We start from the raw sequence: 20,044 nt of genomic DNA, 5'->3' as shown, positions 1-20,044 counted from the left end.
TCCACACTCTTTGGCTCTTTCGGTAAAGTCGCATAGCTTGTGTGGCGATCGAAACGTCGTGATCTATGATTATTTTCTACCTACTTGACTTTACCGAAAGAACCAAAGATTGTCTTTGAAACTGATTGGTCCACACCAGAGACGGCTTTCTTTAGAGCCTAGTCTCAAACAGTGTTAGACCAGAGGACGCCAAAAGGGTAAAACCTATTCTTATATTTTGATACTGGCAAGGGAGGTCCCATGAAAATGATATCGTATTTACTCTGCCTTGGAATGTCACTATTGATTTCAGCCGTGGGCTCCGCAATCTTCGGTATAAACCATCACTATCCAATGATCCTGAGCATGTTGACACTGTTTGTTCAATATGTTATTTTATCCCAATTTTATTTCAATTGTGCCATTGCCGTCAGGATCTCATCGGCGCCATCTGACCACCTCGGCAAAGACCCCCCCCTCCCCCCCGTGTCCTTGTTTAACCTGGTCGGGTGGCACCGTTGGTAGATCACTCGACTCACGATTGGAAGATTACAAGTTCAAAATCGCAATCAGAAGTCGACTCGGTCAGTATAATAGTGTCCCACACTCTTCTACTTATTCTTTGGTTCTTTCGGTAAAGTCACGTTGGTAAAAAAAAATTTTTTATAAAAAATAACAAAACCCACAACGTTTCGATCGCAGTCTTAATGACGACCGCTTGTGTTGTGATCGAAACGTCGTGGGTTTTTTTTCTATCTACGTGACTTCACCGAAAGGACCAAAGGATATGAATTCCTGCAGTCACGAAAGATTTAAGTAAAAATTATTCTACTTATTCTGCTTTCGTGTGGCTGCTGTAGGTGCAGAGCAACAACTCCAATTTCACATTCAGGTGGTTAAGCCAGACAGCCGCGTCAGGGCCAGCGGGGTGTATCGTACAATGGCTCACTCAGCCTTATCTAGACCACCAGCTCAAGGAAACTGAACGTGTCGGCCATTTTTTTTGCGAATCAGTTGTAGAGTGCAGTAAAACCGTGTGTTTGTTATTGATGTTGTTGTTGTTACGTTACAAGACAGTGCCGTTACGTCTCTTCTCTACCTAGCCAACACTTGGTGGGCCACTGTTCCGAATGATGTGTTGTTTTATCGAACACTACACCGATTTATTGCAAAGATGGCAATTCAATAAATACGTTTAGGCACCTTGGGGATGTGTATAAATGCAGCCGATGCCATTGCAACTCCTCGTTCAGTAGCTTGGGGAAGAGCGAGTGGTCTGGCACAAGGAGTTTATTTTACTATGTTATTTATTTTGCAGTCTTATATTGCCACGCAAGCCACTATCCGCCTGTCCGATGGTGGCTTTGTCGATTTTTTTAAACTGTCATAATTAATGAAGCGACATTTGCATGAGTGACATGAAGCCCCATTGTGTGCTATGAAGAATGTCCATAGCCAAAAACGTCACCGACTGAGATATATATGTTTTTCCTATCAGCGACACAGTATTATAAATAATGTATTGAGGTTTTTTTTTTCGTGATTTGAAGCCTCATTTGGATTTGTCCTCCACTGTACTTCGGCAGGTAGCCCCTCACCTCATTGCGATTAGCACGGCCATAGGTTATCTGTAGCTCATCATCAATGTCATAGCTTCCTGATTCTCTCTGGATAAAATGAGCTCTTACTGGTCTCTGTATGACAAAAAAAACTCCACTAGCAAGTGCTGTGACTGACAGACAAGAAACTAAAGTTAATTTTATATAATTATTGTGCTGCTTTCAAGTCATATCAAGAGGTGGCCAAACATCTTGCAATCTTTAAAACAGTCTCGCCAGATAAATGTACTGATAGATGAAACCACACAGCTATTTATTGCAGTCACTGCTATGGCCATCTCTGACGCTGCACTTTGTATACAATACTCCGTTCATCCACTGCAAAGGGCTTACCGCACACCACTGACACAATAAATCTACGACGCGCTGCCCTTGTGAACTTGAAACTGAAAAAGGAATTTTTCCGTGCGGTTCGTGGTGAGCGTGTGAATTGCGATCCACTCCGCCTGAGAAGCTGATTAAGCCTAATTATAGATTTGAAGCTTTCGTGACTGCAAGGATTCATACTCTTTGTTCTTTCGGTAAAGTCACGTAGGTAAGCCTACAAGTCGAGTGCCCACATTCAGGTGCCAGGAGCTCGCACGTTCTCAATTCATGTTCCGACGAGGCCACAATGAACCCGAGTTAGCCAACTCTCTGCCCTGGAGACTGCGAGTGTTGACATTCTCATCATCATCATCATCACCCTGCGTTCGTGCAATTAAGCTGAAAGTGGCTTTCTGGAGAGGGCAGAGCCCCATGGGCGGAGTTTGCGGGGGGGGGGGCAATACCCCTCCCAAACTGGACACCTTCATGGATTTATATTCAGTAATTTACAATTTTCTTGGTTCTTTCGGTAAAGTCACGTAGAAGGGAAATAATAAAATAATACAAATAAAACATAATAAAATACTTTACCGAAAGAACCAAGAAGATGAATCCCTGCAGTCACGAAAGCTTTAAATCGAAATTTAGTTTACAATTAATATTACATTTTTATTAATGATATGCACCTGTGATTCATAATGTGAGGGACAAAGCGAACTCGTGCCTCCCCAACTATAAAAGAAAAAACTCCGCCTATGCTGAGCCCCAGCTGCTGAAGGCTGAGCCCTCCTTTGACAATCTTCTCCCGATCCCGTTCCGATGACATACGTGTACATCAACAAAAAGGTTATTTAAAATAACCGAATCGGTTCCTTGGCACCCACAAGGCCATGCAGAAGGGCATGTGGCACAGTTAAAGCGCCAGCTATCGGAGAGTGCGGTCGTGTCGCTGCAGTTCTCTGCGGTGAGTACAATGTCTTTAAAAACAGCGGCGCAATATGTATCCTCTTATACATTCAGGGTAAGATGCATTTCAGGCAACGGCAGATCGTATCGTTAACTCGTTCTGCTTGCGTATAACATTTGTTGAGACTTTGTTTCGCGTTGACCGCGTTGTGCCGTGCCCCCCCCACCCAGCCACCCCTGTGAGATTTAACATGCCCCCACGTAGCACGAGGTCATACTACAGGGGCCGGTGCTCGCGAAGCCATTCCTGGGGCTGCAAAGCATTAAATAAAGTTATTTTGATGTCACACGTCAATTATTATTCACCGTTTAGCATTTAAGATTCGTTCAAAGTTTGTTTAACATTTACTGCTCCCCGCTCTCCCCGAATTTAGCATGCATCCCCTATAATCAAGATTAACGCCACAGGGCCTGGCTTTCTCACTGCCTCCGTCTTTTCGTGTTTAAAATCCTGCACACGCACGCACGAACGCACGAACGCGCGAACACACGAACACGCAGGTGCCGCCCGTTCTGCTCGACCGCCAGTTCTCCGAGTTCACGCCCGACATCACGCCCATCGTGCTGGCGGCGCACGCCAACAACTACGAGATCATCAAGCTGCTGGTTCGGCGCGGCGTCTCCATCCCGAGGCCGCACCCCGTGCGCTGCTCGTGCGTCGAGTGCGTGTCGAGCTCCGAGGTGGACAGCCTGCGGCACTCGCGCTCCCGCCTCAACATCTACCGCGCGCTCGCCAGCCCCTCGCTGGTGGCGCTCTCCAGCGAAGACCCCATCCTCACTGCCTTCCAGCTCAGCTGGGAGCTCAAGGAGCTGAGCAAGGTGGAGAACGAGTTCAAGTCCGAGTACGAGGAGCTGTCGCAGCAGTGCAAGCGCTTCGCCAAGGACCTGCTCGACCAGACGCGCAGCTCCAAGGAGCTCGAGATCATCCTCAACCACAACGACGACCCCAAGGCGGTCGTGGACCCCAACAATCCGTACAACCTCGACCGCCTGCAGCTCGCCATCAAGTACCACCAGAAGGAGGTGCGCGTGGATGACGTCGTAGGGAGAGGCACGGGCAAACATGATGAATTGTCACAATTTGGGGAAGGCGATTCGAATTTCGATTTGAAGCTTTCGTGACTGCAGGGATTCATTTTCTTGGTTCTTTCGGTAAAGTCACGTAGAAGGGAAATAATAAAATAATTAAAATAAAACATAATAAAATAAAATGATGAGTAAACTCCTTTGTCAAGGCGCTCTGCTCCTCCCGCCCAGCTTAAAAACACGCTGCCAAGCTTGGCGGTGTTCATTGGGACGCTGTCTTTCCGACAGCCCTGTTCTTCACCTGTGGACGGCTGCTTGTGTTGTGGCCGAAATGTCGTGAGAATTTTATTTTATTACGTTTTATTTGTATGATTTCCCTTCTACGTGACTTTTCCGAAAGAACCAAGAATGTGATTCGAATTGTCACAATTTGGGGTCATGATTCGATACAGTTCGTCTGTTGGCGGGTTTATTCGTTTTGTTTGTATTTGGCTATTAAGAGTCAAATGTGGCATCAGCTCAAAAAATCAATCGCCTCATCTTGTACACATATTCTGTCCGACGTGGGTTTGAATCTTCGTCCTTAGCCAAATGTGCCAGCACATCACACTCCATGTACATAATTTAATTGAGAGTGACGCCACAGTGATGGAGTGCTATATAATGACATTAAACTTCAAAGTCTCGTCTACATCAATGAATCTTTGAACTCACGTCAGATGGCACCGGACGCAACTGCGCGATAACCTACAAGACAGGAAGCTTATTTGTGTTCCAGCGTCATTAGCGTCGCTGCGCCGAACTCAAAGGACCCATCTAGAGGTCTTCCATAATAGAGGTTTTTTTTTTAGTTAGATCGCGTAAATATATATGAAAGTGTCGTTAAAACCAGCCACCACCCGACACAGCCAACTAGTAAGGGTTGTCACGTCAACAGAACGTGGCCAATTCGTCACGAGTACAGCACACCGGTGTGTGTTGGAGAGCCAAGCCACAACATTTACAATCTAAGCACGACGTTTTGCCAGTAATTACAACCAGCTTCATCAGGCGACAGCCATATTTGTGGAGAAGTCCTCCTGTTTCGTTCCTTATACAGGGGCGTAGCTGTGGTGGCCACGCTGGATGATATTGGCCGTGAAAGCCTACGTGTTAAACTTCCAGAGGTCTGTTCGTAAGTTGGATGTTCGTAACTAGAGGCGTCCCTGTACCTCGCTTGGCACTGATGGCGATCGTGCCTTGTTGTTGTTGTTGTTTTTGTTGTTGTTTTTCTCCTCGCAGTTCGTCGCTCAGCCCAACTGCCAGCAGCTGCTGGCCACGCTGTGGTACGACGGCTTCCCCGGCTGGAGGCGGCGGCACTGGGCCATCAAGCTCTTCACCTGCCTCGCCATCGGCCTACTCTTCCCCGTGCTCTCCCTCTGCTACCTGATCGTGCCCAAAAGCAGGTTCGGCGTCTTCATCAAGAAGCCGTTCATCAAGTTCATCTGCCACACGGCATCGTACCTCACCTTCCTGCTGCTTCTGCTGCTGGCCTCACAGCACATCGTGCAGACGGACCTGAGCATGCAGGGTCCGCCGCCGACCAAAGTGGAATGGATTGTGCTGCCGTGGATAGTAGGTGAGGGCTTGGTTTCGCCTGTGATGGTGTGTGTCGCGTGTGTCTGTGTGTCAGTGCGCGTGTGTGTGGGGAGCGGTGGTGTAGTGGTTTAGCGCGATGCGCTACGAACCTGGCGACCTGGGTTCGATTCCCGCTCACGGCCAACACCAATGACGATTATCTGAACCGGTCCTGGGCCTCCCCTAGGTCGACTCAGTCTGAAATGAGTACCTGGTGCGGTGTGAACATCGCCACTAGGGAGACAAAGGCGGTCGGGCGTGGTGCTGGCCACCCACATCCTCGTGTACCGTTCCGGACTTCATAGGTGCTCGCTAACAGCACTTGCCCCTACAGTCTATCAAGGCTATACGGGGGATCTTTGTTGATTTTTGTGTGGGGAGTGGTAGTGTAGTGGTTTAGCGCGCTGCGCTACGAACCCCGGCGAACCGGGTTCGATTCCCGCTCACGGCCAACATCCGTGACGATTATCTGAACCGGTCCTGGGCCTCCCCTCGTTCGACTCAGCCTCAAATGAGTACCTGGTGCAGTGTGCACACATCAGCACTGGAAAGAGAAATACGGCCGGGCGTGGCATTGGCCACCCACCCCCGCGTCTGCCGTGCCGGCCTTCATAGGCGCTCGCTAACAACACTTGCCCCAACAGTCTGCTAAAGGGCTATCATGGGGCATCTTTGTCTTTTACGTGTGAGTCTGTGAGAGCATGGGTCAGCTTGGCCACATTCCACGTGGGACATGAAGGGACATGCACAGAAAACGTCAGCTGAGGCCACACGAGGCTAGGGCTTAGTTCAAGGGTGATGAACCTATGGCCCGCGACTTCATTTCATACGGCCCGTGGCCACAGGAGGCTGCAAGCAGTATGCAATTAATTTTATCTGTCACTGCGAGCATCTCAAGCGACAATAATCGAGATCTCGAGGGGGGGGGATATTTTCAACGCTGCGTACTGAGGGACCTCTTTTAAGTGTCGAGGTTGTGTGATCATGTGTGGCCCACCACAGAAATGTCATCAGTGGAATCATGTACCCTACTCGGAAACAAAAACGGGACGTGTAATAGCCATACAGAGGACTTTTAAAGGGTTAATGTTGTTATGATGTATTTGTCAATGTGACGTGTTCATGTATTGCTTCTGAACTAAATTTGGCTTCCTATCATTTAAAAAAAACGTGTTTACGGCAGGTTTAGTATTCACCCTCTGATGTATAAATTATTAAAATAATCACCATTTTCTTTGGTTTTAATGTGATTTTGGGATTCAAAGGAATGCCTCAAATATGTTTTAAAAAAATAATATAATTTAATAGCGGTCGAAAAAATATAACAGTACACCACGGCAAGATAGGCCAATCAAAATTATTTTGTAATTACGCAATGGCTTTTAAATCCAGCGATTGTTGATCAAATGTAGTGGCACGATTTAGAGTGAGCAGGCTTAAGGCGTTTCGGGGCCGTCCATAAATGACGTCACGCACCTACGGGGGGGGGTCAGACATTTGTGATGATGTGTGACGGGGGGAGGGTTTGAGAAATGTGACGTCACATCAAAATGCGCAACTTCAAATAAATATAGACAACACGTTCTACTTAATGAAATAGACTTTTTAATAAATATTTTCTCCTACAACATCAGAGTGCAGCGCCACATTAAATACGCACTACAATGACAATAGTTTCAAGCGATTTGAAGAATGTTTTATTTTGGGGGGGGCAGAGCTTTGTGACGTCATATTTGAGCCCCCCTCTGACTTTTTGTGACGCCGTGTGACGAAGGGGGGTGGTAAAAAATCGTCCAAATTCGCGTGATGTCATTTATGGACAGCCCCTTAGGCGCTTGACCGAATGCGCAGGATTCGGGGTAAACGCGTAACGACGACATCGAGTGATGGCGTGTGCTGTTTTCGAAGGATTCATCTGGGCAGAGATCAAACAGATGTGGGACCGTGGACTGATGCAGTACGTCAACGACTGGTGGAACCTCATGGACTTCGTCATGAACTCGCTGTATCTTGCCACAATCTCGCTCAAGGTTGTGGCGTACGTCAAGGTACCCACAGCACTATCAGCAGCAGCAGCATCAAAGCATGGGATATTTTTGTTTCATGTTTATATTAAATCTTTCCCATCATCAAAAAGAAACCGGAAGAAAAACTGAAATAAAAAAACTTTATAGGTACCGAGGCTCCCACAAGGCCATGCGGGAGGGCGTGTGAAATAAATTGGCGCCACCTATCGTAGATGGCGGCCGTGTCGCTACAGTTCTCTGCGGTGAGTACAGTGTCTTTAAAAACAACGACGCTACGCCTCTCTAAATACAATTAACGCTGAGCCTCTTGTACTTTCCGAGACTCAGAGGTGAACGGGAGGGACCCCACCCTGCAACTTGCAAACGTCTCAGAACAGGAAAGAGTTAATATTTTCAATTTTGCACTTTTTCTAATCTTTTCCTCCAGTTGTATTTCAATTAAGGCAGGTAGCGCTGTTTGCCCTATGCCTCAGATCTGAGGGGTACCTCAGAAGGTACCTATTCATTTTCGGGGGGTATTTTCAAAGGGGGGGGGGCTATCCCACTATTTTTTCCCGGGTCTCCAAATAATTTTCAGCGGTGCTTCAGAAATTAGATGCAACAACAACAAAAACAATCTAACACGTAGGTTTTCGCGACCAATATTATTAATAATCAACGTTTTTGGGTTAGATCGCGTTATTTATAAATGTGCCGTAACCCTCCACCACCCGACACAGCCAATTACCAGCGAAACGTCGTACTCAAAAAATTGTAAATGTTGTGGTTTCACGCTTCAACACACCGGTGGGCTAAAGCAGTGAACTATTTTGTCTTTTGTCAACGTGACACTTTTTTGCTGATTGGCCGTGTCGGGTGGTGGAGGGTTACGACACATTTACAAATTACGCGATCTAACCCAAAAACGTTGAATTATGAATAACAAAAACAATTCCCGTTTCCAACCATGCCACCTCATGAAATGACCAGGCGGCGGTGACCTCATTCCATCTCTCGACATTCACCTCACGGAGCGAATCGGCCCCTGCCACTAGGCAAGTGTCTTTAGAACCACACCGCGGGCGGTTCTGATGACCACCGTGTGTGCCCGCGTGCCTCCTCCACTGTGCAGTACAACGGCTCGCGTCCGAGGGACGACTGGGAGATGTGGCACCCTACGCTCGTGGCCGAGGCCCTCTTCGCCATCGCCAACATCTTCAGCTCGCTGCGTCTCATCTCGCTCTTCACGGCAAACTCGCACTTGGGGCCCCTGCAGATCTCGCTGGGCCGCATGCTGCTCGACATCCTCAAGTTCCTCTTCATCTACTGCCTCGTGCTGCTCGCCTTCGCCAACGGGCTCAATCAGCTGTACTTCTACTACGAGACCAGCGCGGACGATGAGAACAACTGCAAGGGCATCCGATGTGAGAAGCAGAATAACGCCTTCTCCACGTGCGTAACCACAACGGGACCGGGAAGAGAGAGAGAGAGAGAGAAAGGCGACGGCTCGGACGGTTCTACCGCTTTTCGACACTTTCGCGGATTTTTTTGGTTGTTTTTTCTTTCAAATGTGCGGTCTCTCTGCTTTGATTGAATGCATTGTGTGCGGTCACGAGGTGAATGGTTTATCTGTGAGTCAGTGCGTCGGCTGGAGCCCTGCTGTGTTATTTTTCATGTTTTTCACATTTCATTGTCAGCTCTGTCCTTTTTATGTCTGTAACATGGGGGTCATGATAACTGTCGTCGAGGATTGTCCGATTGAAATATAATTTTAGTTTGTTGTTGTTGCTGCTATAAGTGACTTGCTCTGTACAACAAAACAAAACAAAAAACGGCCACATTTATGAAAGGGTTTCCCAAACCCTAGGAATTAACAAAAATATAAACCGGCGCAAAAGTCAAATAATCAATTTTGACCACGGCAATGAAGTCACGCACGGGATGCGCCGTGCCTCGCTTCCCCATGGTGTCTTTCTACGTGACGCCATCTCGTTGTGTGCTGCGGCAGGGAAACATTACAATCGCACGCTAAACACCGCCGACGACAATCTGCATGTTGGAAAACGTTGCATGATTCATGGCGTTTGCATGTTTTTTTTCTTCCTTATTTTAGAACTGCCTCCAATTAGCTGAGCTATTTTAAGAGACTCTGGAGCACATGGTAAGCTGCGGAAAAAAAAAATGTAAAGCATCACTTTGGTTCGGCGAATTACCGTAGTCATCTGTGTGTGTGCGGGCGCACATATCCATGTATGTCCGCGTGGCACATGCGTGTGCATTTACACTTGTGTGCAGTGAAGGGAGCGGTGGCAAAGTGGTTAGTGCATTGTGCTATAATCTCACTAGCCTTGGCTCGATTCCCGGCCATCAATAATATCTGTGGCAAGCGGTATCTGAACCTATTCTGGGCCTACTCAGATTGACTCAGCCTTAAGTAAGTACCTGGTGCATTCTGCGAACACCAGGTATGGGCAGACAAAGGTGATCAGTTCGTGGTATACCGATTGTACCACGTATTTCCACGTGATAAGCCACTTCGTTGAGCTATCATTTGTGGCCAGGTCGCTTCCGAAAAAAAGATCTGTACAGCTCAGTGGGCCTTACCTGGTCAAATAACAAATAGTTAAGACCACAACCCTGTGTGCCGCACCGGGGCCTTATAAGGCGTGCAGCCTTATAGACTGTCCCAACAGTCTATAAGGCTACAATGGGGGAATCTCTCTTTGTGTGTTTGTTTATTTCCTACCCTCGTACAGGCTGTTTGAAACGCTGCAGTCGCTCTTTTGGTCCATCTTTGGGCTCATCAACCTGTACGTGACCAACGTGCGTCCACGGCACGAGTTCACCGAGTTTGTGGGCGCCACCATGTTCGGCACGTACAACGTAATCTCGCTCGTGGTGCTGCTAAACATGCTCATCGCCATGATGAACAACTCGTACCAGCTCATCGCGGTGAGGAGCGGCGAGTCCAGCATTATCAGCGTGCGCACTCTCACGATGCGGCGCGACACACGCACACACACACTCACTTGCCCGTCTCGCGTGCCCGCGCGCACGTGCGCACACGCACACGCGCGCACGTGCGCACACGCACACGCGCGCACACGCACACGCGCGCGCGTTACTACCGTATCGCGCGCGCGCACACACACGCACTCAGTCGCGACTTCTTCGCACGGTCCATGCGCAACGCCTTTTTAATGCCGCAGCAGAATGAGGGCCCCCGTTCAACACCGTGCCCAGTGCGTTGGGAGCGCTGGGCTACAACGTCACCAAATTGGCCGTCGTGGGTTGGTGAAGGACGGGGACATAAAGCTGAGTTTCAGATATCCCTCGCCGCCACCGACGTTACCCGTGGCCAGGTACTGAATGCAGGTCCCCAGGTTCATGGTGCGGCGTGCTGATCACTGCGCCACTGCCTCACGCCCACGGCGTTGTGTATCCCACCCAGGACAATGCATGCGCATCGAGCAAAATGTTAAACAAAAACAATGAACCGCTCTACACTGTAAAGTTAGACTGACCTAATTTTAGACTTCATTTGAACCGAGCCCCCTGCTAATAATCTTACATCCGAATCAAACGAAATTGATAAATGCATTGCCGTTAGGGGCAATTACACACGCAACAAAGGAGTTATGCCGAATGCATCTCTCTCATAGCCCTTTGATCGCACTTCCTCTCAGTACTCCAGTGACTCTCAGCACATCCGAACCTCATTGAATTGCTCGAAACTTTATTTTTTTTTTCCGTGAGCAAATCAACGTCGTGGCTTTCGTCATACGGCGAGCAGATAAATTCCGTACTTGGCCGTGTCCAAACTAAAATCTCCACGCCAGAAGCCGAATGCGTTCTGTTAAAAATGTCTCCATATATTGCAGTCGGGTGGTGCGCAGCTGGTGCAGTCAATGGACACACTGCCTGCACCACGCTAAGAACGTGGCCACTTGAGTTTGATTCCCGCCCACGGCTATAGAGCATCATCAGTGGTGGGTGATATCTTTCTTCACCAAGCCGGCACTAACCGGTACGGTGAAGCACGGTCATGAACCACCCATTAGATGGCATTACAAAATAAATATCATGAGAAGAAACGCAATCTTTGCACGGCGAATTGGAGTGCTTGCGCACAGCAATGGTTGTCTGCTGTTGATTGTTATTTGGAGTTTGCGCCTCCCTCTGATGGCACAGGCGTAGAGAACCCACAGGCATCACGTGACTTCAAAACGGCTCGCAGACAATATTTCGCCATCGCCGCAAGCATCTTAGCCACACTTATCAGGTGCTGAAGGGGGGGGGCGGATATTTTTTGACCTGGCAGTCACTTCCGTCACTGTAAGGGAAGTGACAGCAGTGTGTTAAAGCGAGGCATTGCAAAGAAAGGTTGTTTTTTTTAAGTCCTGTTTGCCCCTCCAAAGTTACTAACCCCTCCTTTAGCAGCGCTAATTGTCCGTGCGAGGTCTCAGGACACCGTTTCATTGTCCGAACAAAGCCCACGCGAGTGCAATGGAGTCACTAAACAGCTGCTTGCAAGAGTAAAACATAAGGACAGCACGCAGTAGCATTACGGCCTCGTAGCAAGGCCAAATGGATAATGAACGCCAGCCAAGTAACGCACTCAAGTACAAGGGTAATGTTTTCTACGTCTTAATCGGCTGTCAGTTACCACTGTCATATGTTACTCACACATTGGCTTAAGACACTCATATGGAAATGCGTGCAAACTACTCGCCTTGACTTGGAGGGTTTTAAAAGGGACATTTTTTTCTGTGTCAAACGCACGTGATGTCAAAAAATCATGATATTTCTAAATGTGCACACTGCCAAGCGCTTAGACCGAATGATCACAATGCACAGCTCTTAAGGCCTCTAGGGTCCGATTTTATATCCAGCCATTTACACCTCCAACTGTTGCCAATTAAAACGTGAATCACGTGGCAGCACTGTGTGCAAGGCACATCACTTTATTTTGCTACGTGGACAAGACTTTCACGTCAATTTGCATTTACGCACTAGGCATGTTTTTCTTTACACTTCCACTACAGACTCAATTAAAATGTTCGTTGTTTTTATTTTGTGTAAACATTGAGAGCTGCGGACTTAATCATAACTGTAAAAGCATAAATAATACAACCCCTCTTTTGTCGATATGCTGCTGGATGATGGTTATTATGGGTTGATGAAAGAGGATAGTGGCTCGGGACCACTAATGAAATATCACTCGCCACTGGATGTTAGCCGTGACCAGGATTCGAGCTTGGCACACGCCCAGTTCACGGCACACAACGCGCACGACGCTCGCATGAATTGAAATTAATTACGGCTTAAGCCCAAGGTCGCGTCGTAATTATATTTACGTAAGCAAAGATGAAGCCAATGTAATTACTCTAGCCGAAACACAGTACGAGCACGAGCGGGTATGAATCATGCGGGCTCGATGGTGGAATTCTCCACTTCGGTGTCAAAAATGAACACATTTAATTATGGAGTGGGGAGAAATGGAAGTATAATGACAAACTCATCGATAAATCTTGATAGGCAATCAGAAATGCGTGTTGTTGTTGTTAGGTTAGATTCGCTGATCTATGATGCACGATGCTCATGCATGACCGTTAGTGTCACATCAGCGCTCATGTTAATGTGTCTTGCCTGTGCTTTATGACAGAAAAATGGGGCTTGTTTTTTTTTTACCAGCTTAAAGCCATCAACATTCCAGCCAGATGGTGTTCTCCCTAATTGGATTTAACAAATATGGAATTATAACGAAATCCTAAACAGAATGCGAAACCATTTTTAAATCGCCGTCAATTACACTTCATTATAATTAGGGGTCATAGACCCCACACAATAAACCTTTCATTATGAAGAGCTAGGCACACAATAAGGCTCCATTTCAGCCAGACAGCAAACACATTTCAGGATTCACAAGTGCTCTTTGACTCACCCCGTGAGCCACGCGCAATTTAACATTTGGACACCGTTGCGATCATCATCCACCGATTTGCAAAACTCAATGAAGAGGCGCTGCGAGCACTACGGAGTGTCGCGATTTGATTCGACGATCAAACTCTCTTTCATCTCGGATTTACCGTCGCATTATATTGCTGCTGTACTCATATGCCGTTCGGTTCGCTCCGTCACCAATGCCATCACCGAGTCTTCGACACAACTAGTAACGACTATTTAAAACATTTATTTATTTTGCCTGATTAAAGTCCCCACTAAGCTATACCGCTCTTTTTTTCAAAAACGACCTGGCCACCACAAATGTTAGCTCAACAAAGTGGCTTAATCACGTGGAAATGTACCGCAAACAAATACTCGAAACGCGTGTTGATTCTAAATGTGGAGGGGAATAAAACGGAGCACCCGGAGAAAAATCCACGAGACTACGTGGCAGAACATGCATTACTCCAAAGATACAAGAGTCAGGGTCGGGCTCGAATCTAGGACATCCTGTATACCAGGCGAGGTCGTTAACATCTCCCCACCGTGGCGCACCCCACGGTCGATCCGATACAGCCACGAGGCATCCTCCTCCAACTCCACCCACGAGGTTCTCTCGCTCACAGAATCCGGTTGGCAGGGTCAACCCGATGGGCAGGGTCAACCCGATGGGGAAACGATGAGTCACAAAAGGGCCCAAAAGCGACGCAGTTGCCCCCCGCCCCGCCCTGCGTATCGTTCTTCCCGCACTCGGCGCCAGCTTCGGCATTAACGCCGAGTCCCGCACACGTGCCGCTCCCTCCCTCCCTCCGTCTCCCCCGCCCGCGCAGGACCACGCCGACATCGAGTGGAAGTTTGCGCGCACCAAGCTGTGGATGAGCTACTTCGAGGAGGGCGGCACCCTCCCGACCCCGTTCAACATCATCCCGAGCCCCAAGTCCGTGTGGTACCTGTGCCAGTGGCTCGGCCGCCGCCTCTGCCCGTGCAGCCTCCTGAGCGCGCGACGGAAGAGACACGAGAGCCTCGGGACGCTGGGAGTGCGGGCCCAAATGACGCTGGTAACCAGTCGGTGGCGCTTGGCACGGGCAACACCAAGCTCGAGCTTTAAGCCACCCACCCACCCATCTCTCCCACACACATACACCGCCACAAGCAGATAACAATTCTCCCCTTACCGCCACCCCCCCCCGCCCCCGGATTCATGAAAAGCTATGAGTGTGGCAAAGGTCGGCTTAATTTCGCATGATAATCATAACGTGATTATTCACATTACAAGATCGAATTAATCTCTCTCATCTCTATCTCGTTTGCATCGCTCTACTCTCATCTGGCTACGTATCGATCTCCTGTTCATATCTGTTCTGTCATTTCACTGGCATTTTGTAAATGGAACTTGGGGCTCCCAAAAATATTTTTTACTTTCGGCCCCCCCATCCCTCCCAGTGGGCCAGCCACTCCTTTTGAAGCGAGGTTAATCGGTGGCTCACCGGTTATCACCCTGCGCCATGAACCCACCCACCCGAGGTCGATTCCGGGCCATGGCTAACACCAGTGGCGAGTGATGTCTGAACCAGCGTGGCCACTCCTGGGAATGACGTCAGAGAAACCAGCACGTGACACACAGCTCACCTTGCTTTGTGTGTTTAGTTTGTGTCGTCCTTCCTCCGATTTGCACTGCTGGTTATGTCTTGTGCGAAAGAAGTGCAACATACATACAACTGATCGTATGGAAAGCTTTTGTTACTACTGAGCAACTAAATGTGACCTACATTTACAAATGCTGCTGTACCGGTAGATGGTAGGCAACTGCATGCCGACCAGGGAGGTGATGCCACGCGACGGTGCTGTACGAGACACTTCAAAGTGAAGGAGAGGCAGTCAATCATGGGCAGAGGAGACGAGGAAAGTTTTGAGCTTGGACTCGAACGGGGAGAGTGGGAGTCGGCAGCGCAGTGACCCCTAGGTGCCCCCAGCCACCTGTTGTGTCGGTGCTAGTCAAACGCGTTCGTCTGGTGATCGTTTTGATGTGGCAGGGAGGTCGTGTGTGTGTGGCCTCTAGAGGGACGGAGCTGCTGCCCTCCGCTGATGAGGATCGAGTCAAATGTGCTTGTGTCATCGCTGTGTTTGCAGAGACGTGCGGCCGACAACTTGAGACGCAACCACCAGTACCAGGTGTGTAAGCGGGGGTCACCACCCCTGCGTAATTGGTATGGCCTGCGTGATGTTTCAGATGGGTTTACTGCGCGCTATTTTTTTGGCACTTTAAATAGCAACTGTCCCAAACACCTGTCTTCCAGGATGTATGACTTTGAAGTACAACACGTCATCTTCGTCCGTATTATTTTTTTTAAATGACACCTAGGCAGCCAGATGTGTATCGTCTTTGCCATCGTGACAATATAATCGCACTATGTAGGGTTTTTTTTGCGGTTGTGCTGTATACAACTCCGTGGTGTGTTTGGGTTGAACACGCGTGTCATTCGGATTGATGCCTGAAGATTCGCTCCACGTGTTGCGACCTTCATCCGAACATCCTGGGAGCTTCGCGATGAGCTGAATAACTGATCAATTCTGTTTTTTTTAAAGCTCCCATCGAACAAAGATGGCCACTGCATCGCACGCTTCCACAGCCGTCTGGAACTCTCTTCCTTCCGATATTAGGAAGCCATTGGAGCTATGCACTTTTAAATCATCTAGATTGAAAACTAATACTGGTCGGAACCACCTGGTTCCACCAGCCCACAGGGGATTATTGCATTGTGGCCGAAACGTCGTGAGAATTTTATCATGTTTTATTTTTATTATTTTATTATTTCCCTTCTGCGTGACTTTACCGAAAGAACCAAGAATATCTTAACACCTGTTTTATTACCGGAATGGTAAACCCCATTCTTATTTTTCATCATTTTCTCTGTCAATTAATTTGGAAACTCGAAATCCTAATTCGTGAGTCAAATGTCGAGGCTCCGGATTGAGAGCTGGTGAAGTAAGCCTTACACCCGCTGAGCGGTGAGGGAATTAATGAACCTCGTTCATCAAGGGGGCATTTTAACTTACATATTTAAGTTCCATTTGTTTTCGGTTCGATCACGGACAAGCTCTGCTGTTTCGATTTAAAGCTTTCGTGACTGCAGGGATTCATCTTCTTGGTTCTTTCGGTAAAGTCACGTAGAATGGAAATAATAAAATAATGAAAATAAAACATAATAAATTAATTCTCACGACGTTTCGGCCACAACGCAAGCAGCCGTCCTCAGGTGAAGAACAGGTCTGTCGAGAAGACAGTCATTCAGACTCTGTCTTCTCGACAGACCTTTTCTGTCTTCTTCACCTGATGACGGCTGCTTGCGTTGTGGCCGAAACGTCGTGAGAATTATTTAATTATGTTTTATTTTTATTATTTTATTATTTCCATTCTACGTGACTTTACCGACAGAACCAAGAAGATGAAGCTCTGCTGTTGTCTTTTGTTTTCGTTGCTGCTGTGCTCACGCAGCACCACGAATCCAACCCCTTTGTAAAATAGCCGGGCAACCGGCTAAAGGGGTGCGTCCGTGTAACGAATGAAATGAACTCGAACAAACCCAAGCACTGTGCACGGTCGTTCAGGAGGTCATCAAGAACCTGGTGAAGCGCTACGTCGCTGCGATGATACGAGAAGCGAGGACGGAGGAGGGTCTGACGGAAGAAAACTTTAAGGTAGCATTTAACGATTGCATGTTTGTACAATGCACCGCGACCGCTGTGAGAGACTTGCGCTTTAAGCTACGTCATTATCCAAGTCACGGTTTACGTTAAAAGTGCTGCGGGCAGCGCAGGGCAGTCCACCAACATCCATTATCGTACGGTACTTCTATGCGCCTATCTTTACTTCCCGCCTTCCATAGCCGCGCGAAGTATGGGTCAAATAACCCCCGTGGCTCACGCGGTGCACGGATGCCATCATCCAGCGGTGGATTGACAAAGGGGCCATCCACGTACGCACGCACGTGTGCGCTTGCGCTCCGAACTTCTTTCGCACCGGTACGTAGCCAACGTGTGTCCCCGTTCGCACAGGAGCTCAAGCAAGACATCTCGAGCTTCCGCTACGAGGTGCTGGGACTGCTCAAGAAGGGGTCCCGGAAGCGCATCGCCGACCGTGGCGACGTCCTCAACGCGGCGGACTCCCGCGGCGATCGCTCGGCGGAGGAGGAGGAGGAGGAGGCCTGCGGCGCCGCGTCGTCGCTCGCCGTGGTGGACGCCACCGCCACCGCCGCCCGGGCGCCCCTGTGCCTCAGCCCCAACGGAGTCCTGATCTACGACACGGACTCCGCCAGCGCCGCGTGCGCGCGCCTGGACGATCGCAGGTCGCTGTCTCGCAAGCGCGTCTTCGCCTGGAGGTCGAAGGTGAAGAGCCGCGGCTGCGGAGGCGTCGCGGCGACGACGGCGGCGGCGCGAGAGCCGCACGCCGCGCCCTCCGCCGAGGCCGCGGCGGCGGCGCCGTCGCAGCTCAACGGCGCCATCCGCACCGTGTCCGAGGAGGTGGACAGGCTGCCCGGACGGGGCGGGTGCGACGACGGGCCGGGAGGGGCATCCCGGGCGCTCGAGGACGCTCACGACGCGCGGGCGCTCCCTCGCTCCCCGGCGGCTTTCTTGAGCGCGGCGACCGTGACGTCGCGGCCGTGGTCGTCGAGGGGAGGGCGGGCTCCGGCGGGCGGCACGGCGCGGGGCGACGGGCGCGAACGGACGAAGGGCGCGTGCGCGCCGTCGCCCCCGTTCGCCTCGGACGCGGAGCTCGCCGACGCGCCGGACGAGTCTTACGACACGTGCGAGGAGGATGGGGCTCCCAAGCGGCCCGTCTACCGGGACTCATTTGCGACCACGAGGCTGTGAGCGGACGAGCGGCCGCAGATCGTTGCGTTTGTATCGAAGGCTCTGTGCCGCACCGGGGGTGGAGGAGGAGGAGGGAGGAGGTAATGGGGACGGCGGTGGGAAGCTGCTTGGCTCACAAGTAGCATGTCGACTATTAAAGGGCGTGTTCCATACGTTTGTTACACAAAATAGTTTAATATGAAATAAAAGCAATTACGAAGAGCATAGTACGTTTGAATTTATTGCCATGCTACGCTGGGTTGTGCTCGTCATCTGTGTCCGTGTGGATGGGTGTTATATAAGTCAATACAACTACCTTGAGAATGCGTTATTTCATAAATTAATTATCAGTGGGTGGAGCGGTGGCTCGATGACGAATGCACCCCGCTAGCATCAGTGGCGGGTCCTCGCTCCTCCGGCCCCTTCACCAACAGTGCAATGTTTGCTGGGTCGGCCTCACGTATCATGACATTCACATGTCATGATACGTGAGAGAGGACGACTGTGGGCGTACGTTTTGTGCAGAGAGTGACAGTAATTTCAAGATTCCTCTAGTTCAGCTCAATATATATATATATGCATGTATATATCACCATCATTGTGATCGGCCATGATCCATCCGCTGCTGGATGAATGTCTCCTAAAGCTATTGCACTCTGTCCAGGTCTTCCTCGCAGCGGCTTTTGGCGGCCGTCTGGAACGCTCTTCCTTCCGATATTAGGAAGCCACTGTAGCTGTGCACTTCTAAATCTATGTTGAAAACTAATTTCTTTAGGACTGCTGTTTGTGTTCAGTTTGTTGTCCTTCCCCCGCACCTCCGATTTGCACGGTTGGCTACGTACGGTGCGAAATAAGTTAAACGTACGGCCATACAACAATCACAAAGAGCACCTGTGCATCGTCTGATCTCATTGCTCCATCGCTGCCGTGGATCTACTCTCGAGTGTGGTTCAAGTTTTCAAGTTTCAAGTTTCATTTATTAGGTATAGTCCTGTGAGCCATGCGGCTCTTGAGTCGGGTGCAACCGCAACAAACAAAATATGAACACAGAACATCTTAAAGCGACGACGCGCAACAGAAGCATCCTGGATAAACCAGCAAATCGTCCCTTTCCTGCCGCTCAATTGTAAGTCTCAACTGTGGGTCTTCCTCCCTGTTAGTGACATGGCCTGCTCCAAGCACACACTCGTCACAGCAATTGACAGGATGTCTTTTCCTCCCATCATATCCCCCAATCTGTGCGTTCCTCCTTAGGTCGCTCGATAGGTGGGGGGGAGTTATATTCAGCAGCTAACACAATTAAAATCCCACGCGAAACTTACAGGAAATGGTCAAATCCGATGAAAGTTAGAGCTGGAAAGGACCACCGCTTGACGTGCAATTATGACCGTAACCCACGAAGGCAATTTTGACTGCAGAATAATTAATGAATTCGTACACGAGGATCATTATGGTGTCAAAATGAATTGCACGCTGTTTTAACGGGAAGGCCACCATGCGTACACTGCTATTAGTGGATGCCATATTTCTCTCACATTCAGAGTTATTATGCACGTCTAATTATGAGGTCATACGGCTCGATGAACTAATCACAAATGAGCTGAAAGCATACCAAAATGTCAACCGCAGTCTCTTGATGTTAAATGACCTCTGAATCATTTTACACTTCTACCAGCCGCCCGCTTCCAAGATAAGTCTGGCCAGGGTTGAAGAGTAGGCCAAGTTCCC

General features: G+C 49.2%; 1 protein-coding gene across 5 annotated transcripts in view; it reads left to right on the top strand.

Annotated features, from left to right (window-relative positions):
* Positions 1 to 18,777, top strand: part of LOC144937647 (short transient receptor potential channel 4-like) — a 30,152-nt gene extending 11,375 nt beyond the window's left edge. For 4 of the 5 annotated variants that reach the window (XM_078865025.1, XM_078865026.1, XM_078865024.1 and 1 more), the window contains 9 exons: positions 3,372 to 3,893; positions 5,178 to 5,514; positions 7,422 to 7,561; positions 8,652 to 8,971; positions 10,276 to 10,501; positions 14,296 to 14,523; positions 15,596 to 15,637; positions 17,075 to 17,164; positions 17,522 to 18,777. In XM_078865025.1, the coding sequence (XP_078721151.1) occupies positions 3,372 to 3,893; positions 5,178 to 5,514; positions 7,422 to 7,561; positions 8,652 to 8,971; positions 10,276 to 10,501; positions 14,296 to 14,523; positions 15,596 to 15,637; positions 17,075 to 17,164; positions 17,522 to 18,337 (2,721 nt within the window). In that variant the 3' untranslated portion in view covers positions 18,338 to 18,777. The remainder of the gene's footprint in view (positions 1 to 3,371; positions 3,894 to 5,177; positions 5,515 to 7,421; positions 7,562 to 8,651; positions 8,972 to 10,275; positions 10,502 to 14,295; positions 14,524 to 15,595; positions 15,638 to 17,074; positions 17,165 to 17,521) is intronic. The other variant, XM_078865028.1, reaches the window with a different exon arrangement.
* The last annotated feature ends 1,267 nt before the right edge of the window (positions 18,778 to 20,044 follow it).

Source organism: Lampetra fluviatilis, chromosome 19, assembly GCF_964198595.1.
Source record: "Lampetra fluviatilis chromosome 19, kcLamFluv1.1, whole genome shotgun sequence".
Lineage (NCBI taxonomy): Eukaryota > Metazoa > Chordata > Hyperoartia > Petromyzontiformes > Petromyzontidae > Lampetra > Lampetra fluviatilis.
The sequence above is the reverse complement of the archived record's forward strand: the minus strand, read 5'-3'. Positions and strand labels throughout refer to the sequence as shown.